The 7,836-nt window shown below is 38.7% G+C and overlaps 1 protein-coding gene across 1 annotated transcript; it reads left to right on the forward strand.

The window, feature by feature from the left end:
* The first annotated feature begins 525 nt into the window (after positions 1-525).
* Positions 526-1,938, forward strand: LOC113279364. Its single transcript, XM_026528057.1, has one exon. It carries the CDS (start codon positions 526-528, stop codon positions 1,936-1,938), a length of 1,413 nt encoding a protein of 470 aa, XP_026383842.1.
* The last annotated feature ends 5,898 nt before the right edge of the window (positions 1,939-7,836 follow it).

Raw genomic sequence — 7,836 nt, forward strand, 5'->3', positions numbered from 1 at the left:
CTTGTTTGGTAGTGACGAATGAATCTCTAGTCAATTCCATCTCATAAATTGAATTACAAACTTTGCAATTTTCAGAATTTTTTTCTTTCAACAATATCAATTTGTTACAAGTAATAACTTAAAACTCACACCTCCCTGTGGATACGAACTCAACTTGTCTCACTACTTCTTTATAGAATTGTGTAGCATAAGAGAATTATTATTGATAGGTTGACAACCTCATCAAAATTGGCGCCGCTGACGGGGAGGCAGTGGTAGTATTAAGTTGTTATTTTTCTTTTTAGCTATTCTTTTTGCTTTTTGCTTTTTGTTTCACTTTTAGATTACTAATACAATTTTTGAGAATTCTATTTTCAGGTACTATATCTTTGGTGAATGCTTAAAGAGGGCAGACCAAGTCCTATTGGTATCTGTCTTCGATCCGACACTCAACTAAAGGACTTATTTCGACCGGTTAACACTCCGCTTCTTCCTTCAACATCAAGCGAATTCGCAGATTCGGACGTAGAGGAAGAACAAGTAGTTATGGCAACACTCAAGGACCTCGCCTCACCACAATTGAACACTCAATTTTTGTGCATTCAATTTGACGAAGAAATTGAGTTGAAACCAACTTTGCGCAACTCATTGCCCAAGTTCCATGGTTTGGCGGGGGAAGATCCAAATCGTCATCTTCAAGAATTCCACATGGTACTTGTAAGTGTGAAACCAAAGGACGTTGAAACCGATAACGCTATGCTTAGAGCATTCCCATTTTCTCTTATGGATATGGCCAAGGAGTGGTTTTACAGTCTCCCAGCAGGTAGTATTACTACATGGACCGGTATGAAGAAACTCTTTCTTGAGAAGTACTTTCCCGCATCCAAGGTAGCAAAAATCAGAAAAGAGATACGTGGCATTGTTCAAATGGCAGGTGAGACTTTGTATGAGTATTGGGAGCGATGCAAGAGATTATGTCAAAGTTGTCCACATCACCAAATCACGGAGCAACTTATCATCCAATATTTCTATGAAGGACTCTTATTAAATGATAGGACAATGATCGATGCTGCAAGTGGTGGAGCTTTAGTTGACAAGACACTCGCACAAGCAAGAACTTTGATTGAGAATATGGCATCCAATTCGCAGCAATTTTCCTCCCGAGCAGAAACACTTGTCAAGAAGGTTAATGAGGTTGGTGAAACTTCTCATATGGAACAAAGGATGCGTAATATGGAGAGGATGATGCAACAAATTTCTGCAGTGATTGTTCCATCATATGAAGGCAATATGGAGCACGCAAATGCTATGTTCCAAAATCATCAAAGGCCAAGGTATGATCCATACTTCAACACATACAATCCGGGTAGGCGAGATCATCCAAATTTCAGTTACGCCAACAAGCAAGTTGCAGCAAATCCTACTTTCAATCAACAAGGTGACTACCAATTCATGCAAAGACCACAACACGAAACTCAAGGCACAAGTGTGGATGAGAAATTCACTCTTATGATGCAAGGGATGCAAGAGATTTCGAAGTCAATGCAAGGGTTCAACAAATTCCAACTGAAATACGAGATGGCTATGAGAGATGTGCAAAACCAAGTTAGTCAATTGGCTAATGATATAAATCTACTCAAAGCACAAGGGTCTGGAAAGCTTCCTTCGCAACCGCTGAACCATAAGGAGAATGTCAATGCTATTGAGCTAAGAAGTGGGAAGCAAGTTAAGCAAACGGCAACATCACCGGATGCTAATGAACCTGTTTTAGACCAAGAAGTAGACGAAACAGCCCCTAATAAGGCTGATCTGGTAACAAACTCTCACTCTAAACCTCTTGTGTCTACTAATGTCACTCCACCTTTTCCTAATAGGTTTGCAAAATCAAAGAAGGAGACGCTATACAAAGAAATTTATGAGATATTCAAGAACATTCAAGTGAACATACCACTCCTTTAAGCGATAAGGCAAGTTCCTCGCTACGCAAAGTTCTTGAAAGAATTGTGCACCAACAAACACAAATTAACCGGTAACGAAGTAATGAGTATGGGGGAAAACGCTACGGCGTATCTTCTAAGGAAACTCACACCTAAATTAAAATATCCCGGTAGTTTCACCGTACCTTGTACAATTGCTAAGACAAGGTTTACAAAAGCTTTGCTAGATTTAGGTGCATCCATTAATATTATGCCTGCTTCAATTTATGAATCCTTAAATCTTGCTCCTCTCAAAAGTACCGGCGTAGTTATAGAATTTGCCGATAGATCTAATGTTTATCCGAAAGGGGTTGTTGAGGATGTTTTGGTGCAGGTTAATGAGCTTATAGTTCCGGTGGACTTCTATGTTCTTGATATGAATGATGAAAATTTATCCTCGTCTACACCTTTGCTGCTGGGTAGACCATTTATGAGAACTTCTAAAACTAAGATTGATGTCTACGAAGGCACTTTGATGGGGAGGTCGTACGCTTCAACATCTTTGAGGCGATGAGGTACCCGAGTGATGTGTATTCCTGCTTTGCTGTTGAGGAGGTTGACGCTGGCTAAGGATGCGTGCAAGTAGTAAGTCGGGCTGACGACTTTAAACCAATCGCTTAGTGGGAGGCAACCCACTTGTATCGTATTTCTTACTTTTCATTTTTTTTTTTCGTTTTTAGTTTTTCTTGAATTTTATCATGCTTGCATCATATTAGGAATTCCCTGTCTTGAATCATACATTAGAGTCCATTTTCCTATGAGGACAATGTCATGTTTAAGTGTGGGGGAAGGGTTCCATAAAAAACAAAATTTGATGTAGGCAAAACTCCGACTTTTAGAGATTTTTGAAAAATTTAGAATGAACACTAGCCTTTCTAAGTAGATGGAATTTTCTCTTGACGATGAGGTATATATATTAGCTGAGTCGGGATTAGATGCCAACTAAATAGCTTGTTTAGTGTTTATTCTCTATTCTCTATTTTTCAAAATTAACTATGAGTTGGAGTATAGGTTTTGTGGGTATATCTCTAGTAAGCCCTCACGAGATTATAACTCGTCCATTAGGGACGCCTAGAGGTTCAAAGGCTTGTTACATTCCGCTAAAAGTAACCGTAGCCTCGACGAAACGGAGTTGCTGTATATTAGATTAGTTTAGTTTGCTCGAGGACTAGCAAAGACTAAGTGTGGGGGAATTTCATAGGTGTCTAAAACACCCAATTACGATAACGATTTCATACACTTTTCTTATTAGTTTTCTTGAATTTTGTATATTACACATCTTTTCTATGTTTTCAGGTACAATGGCTTGAAGTTGTGAAAAGGAAGGAGAAGCGTCACTAATTTTTTTCTCTTAAATGTTTTATATCAGGAAAATTTCCAAGACTTGGTCCCATCGTAGTTTCAATTTGGTTATACCAAAATAGAACTTGTGTGGTGGCAGTCATGGGTAGTCAGCCATTTATCATTGGCCTAAATAACATTATCTCAAAAATTTCTACACTCAGTAGAAGAATTGGACTTCAATTTGTCAGTGAACTTCACCCCAAGGGAGTCACACATGTACATCAAGATGGAAAGAAATTAGGTCTCTATAGAAACCAAATCGAGAATCTCCAATTCACTAGCAGAAACAGGAGATGAGAGTGAAAACCAATTGCCGGAGGACTCAAAGACCAGACGCTCATCTGCCAAGAAGGTTAGTTTGCCGGAGCTCAGGCCATGGCTATTTTGGCCGTTCAGCAAGGACATGGTTCTGGTGTTCGAGTTGAGAGTTTTGGTAAGTTTCTGTCTGGGAAGTTAAGCCTTAACTACAGCTGAGTAGGTGAGATTGCTGCTGTCAGTTGTGGTACGAATCATGAGGAATTGATGGAGTTCAGAGACCAAGAAGGATGCAGAGCTGGTGATATGTAAATGATGAATGATTGATGGATTTTGGGTGAAATTGTGACCGAAAACCAGTTGACGAAAAGGGGATTTGAGGATGCTGTTACAATGGGTTTTGGTGGATATTCTTGAAGAATTAGGAGCTCAAGATGAAGTAAGAAGTTGGGTTGTTCGATTTGTAGAAGTTCAAGTAGAATTTATACTCAAAAGAGCCGAGAGAGAACAACTCTGACTCTTCTCTGTCCGTGCAGCTAGGAAGTGATTTTGTGGTAATTGTATGGCTGAATTGATGGATGTATATGAGTCTGAGTGTGTTAACGACATGGGTTTGCATCAGATTTCAATTGTGCAGGGAAATGGAGAGTGTAGAAGATGATTATTTGACTCATGACCACTGGGTTGTGCACACAAGATGTTCGTTTCTATGCCTGAACGACTTGTTCTCATGTGTTAAACAAGAAAACATGGAGAAACTGATGCTATTGCTAAGGAGATGCTGCTGCCAGGGATTGGCAGGATGGATGCCGAGAACTGTTGCTGCTGCAACTATGGGAGACACTGAGAAATCCCAAGAGAAGCAACACAGAGCTTGAGTATGAATTGTGATGTGCATTGTGAAAGAAGACAAGGTAGAAGAATGGGAAAGTTGTTGTCAGTGATGCTGTAGTGGAGTCGTGACTTGCGGTTGTGTACAAGGGTTCAAGATAGTTATTTCTGTGACTAGCTATGAGAACGGAAGAGAAACAAGGGTTGCTGCAACTGTCTTTAGTTTAAGTTGGTGGACGGAAATCAGTGAGCCTGATGCTGTTTTTGTCCATTACAAAGAAGGTTACAGGGTGTGTATGGTGATGATTTGAGTCGAGTATTGGCAGCAATGAAGCAGGAAGGAAACTACCAGTTCCGTGCCAGTTTTGTGCAGCTATGAGCCATGGCTCTGTGAGCAGTGAATGCTGTGTTTCTGGCATTGGCTAGTATTTGATTTTGAAGTCGTGGGTACCAGTTTCGAATAGAGTTTGGGTCCGTGAAAACAGCCAGCAGATGCTATATTTGTCGTCAGTTGTGGGAGTTTAACGGCTGAGATTGGGAGCTTACAGGGTTTATGAATGTTTGGGATTATTGGGTCTGTTTAGGTCACGAGTTTACAGGGCAGAGAAGATATATAAGGGAGGCGCAGAAATAGAACAAAAAACGATCTCTTTTACCACTGGAGGACGACACAGAATTCTGAACCTGAGCATTATCAACAGCAGCTTGGTTTGCTGCCAGGATTTTCATCTCAACTGTTTCCTTTTCTGAACCTCTTTTGAGCCATGTGTTTTACTATTAAGAACATGAGCAGCTAATAGCTTTATTGATTAGGGAGGATTTCAAAACTCCTCGAACATGTTTTATTAATCAAGTTTATACAAGTTATTCTTCCGATAATATCTTTTGCTGATTATCTTTTACCGTTTATATGACCATGAGAAGTATGCTTGGTATCTAAGTGCGTAATTAGGTAACTCGTATGCAACTCTAATGCTAGTATTGAGAACTTTGATCCGTAATTGTTAGAGTAATCTTTAAATAAGTAGCGGTGCACTATTTGTTGCAAAGGGATTTTGTATGCAATAGTGCGTAAAAGATAACCCTAGGTTAACGTGTCGAGCTTATGAACATGTGGCTAGGAGCAACTTGATTCACAAATTTATCAATTGATTGAATTACACCTAGAGAGCTTATTTTAGGTGGTTCATTTGATTAGAATCCGCTAGAGAACTTATTCTATGCGGTGAATTAAGGAATCCAAAGATTAGTTGAGCTTATAACTTGTCTAAAAGTTGTTAACAATCAAAATTTATTGAAAGTGGAACTTGTATGATTAATAATATCTTGTTTGGTAGTGGCGAATGAATCTCTAGTCAATTCCATCTCATAAATTGAATTACAAACTTTGCAATTTTCAGAATTTTTGTCTTTCAACAACATCAATTTGTTACAAGTAATAACTTAAAACTCACACCTCCCGATGGATACGAACTCAACTTGTCTCACTACTTCTTTATAGAATTGTGTAGCATAAGAGAATTATTATTGATAGGTTGACAACCTCATCAGTTAACGACTTGAAGACTTCATTGAGATTGTGAAGCCAGACCCAACTATTTTCTCTATAGTTGCATGTTCCGATCTTGTTGTTTTCTATCGTATTGAGTACTATCTTCTCTAAGATTTGCTCGAGATTTAATCTCCGATAGGCAAGATAAGAAGTAGTCACAAACATCTTCGTCTCATCGTTTGTGATTCTACAATATCTTGTTTCGCTACCATATGATTAAGATTATTGTGAGGTGATTGATATTACTAGGTTGTTCTTCGGGAATATAAGACCGGCGTATCAATTGGTTCATGTTCACCTTGATTTATCAAAAGACGGAACAAAACTCATAGGTATTTCTTTGGGAGACAGATTTATCTATTCAATAGACTTTTCTGTGTGAGACAGATTGGTTTATCAAGTCTTCGACTTTGGGTCGTAGAAACTCTTAGTTGTGGGTGAGATTAGCTAAAGGAATCAAGTGCACAGAGTCCTGCTGGGATTCAAATGCGTAAGGAACGCGACTGTACCTTGATCAGTGTGAGATTGGTTAGGGCTCAACTACATTCCAGTCCGAAGTTAACTTGAAGTAGGCTAGTGTCTTTAACGGCTTAATACAGTGTGGTGTTCAAATATGGACTAGGTCCCGGGGTTTTTTTGCATTTGCGGTTTCCTCGTTAACAAAATTTCTGGTGTCTGTGTTATTTCTTTTCCGCATTATATTTGTTTATATAATTGAAATATCACAGGTTGTCCATAATTCAATCAATTAGATAACCCAACCTTTGGTTTTTGATATAAATTGATTGACACTTGAACATTGGTCTTTGGTACCGTTCAAGTTGTTTCACATAACAATCAGGCTCGCGGATTTCTATCTGCTTGATTTGCTGATTACATTTTGAAACAAAGATACAACTCTTGGATATATTTCTTGATTGAGATCGCTTTATTAGTTGGTGCTCTCAGAATTATATTGGAGTTAGTCCATACAGATTGCCTACACGAAATATTGGGTGAGGTTGTTTGACCCCCGCTTTTTCAATTTTCTTCAACAATTTCTTACTCGCCTTCACCTATTTTCAATTGAAACAAAAAATAAGTATTATTTTTCAATACTTTATAACAACTGCGTTATTACATAACTTCATGGCATCTTCGCCAAAAGTAGGCATCTAACTCTCTTAGCCTCTATCTCCCTTGCCTTCGCGTTCGTCCTCTCAGCGCGAGCTTGTTGTTATATATTTATTACCATATGATTAGTAATGTATTGATACTATTATGTATCTCTCGAGAGTGGCATTTGGGTTGTCATCCGCAGGTACACACTCACCAGCTGAGATATGATACTCAGAAAAGTTGTTCCAGTGATCTATTGATGGAGTTTGATCATGCTTTTGGACAAAATATTTGGCAGTGTTCTTGGTTCCCCTAACTAGCAATTTGTAGTGACACAAGAAAGTTGTCATAATACTCTTAGAGGATTATACATTGAGTAACCGTCGGGATGAAAAACGGTCCACAGTAACCCGGGATAAGCGAGAAATCCCCAACCTCGACTTCTTCGTCTTCATCAGTGGGAACAACGTATGGATGAAAAACCACATCTTTAACCATCAGATTATCTAGTCTCTCCTTCGACAATAAAATTGACTGTCTTTTTCCTTCTTCTGTGAGTCCAAGAATTGGTATTTCCATACTGTAGGTTGCCCATAAATCCAAGGTTCCTTAGAATAAGCCAATTTCAATTCATGCAAGTAATAGTATGCCCAAACCTGAGAAGAAGGAAAAAAATGTTAAGTTAGTAGTATGATTAATAAAGCAAACACAATAGTTCGGCTATGAAACAAAAACTTTGGTTAACAATAAGAAAGTTCGGTTTTTTCGCACATTGGACTTCTAAACTGAACTCCAGATTTC

Source organism: Papaver somniferum, chromosome 5, assembly GCF_003573695.1.
Source record: "Papaver somniferum cultivar HN1 chromosome 5, ASM357369v1, whole genome shotgun sequence".
In the NCBI taxonomy this organism is placed as follows: Eukaryota; Viridiplantae; Streptophyta; class Magnoliopsida; order Ranunculales; family Papaveraceae; genus Papaver; species Papaver somniferum.

What these genes read in the sequence shown, in the direction of transcription:
- LOC113279364 (XM_026528057.1), top strand. Translation starts at nt 526, where the DNA reads ATGGCAACACTCAAGGACCTCGCCTCACCACAATTGAACACTCAATTT.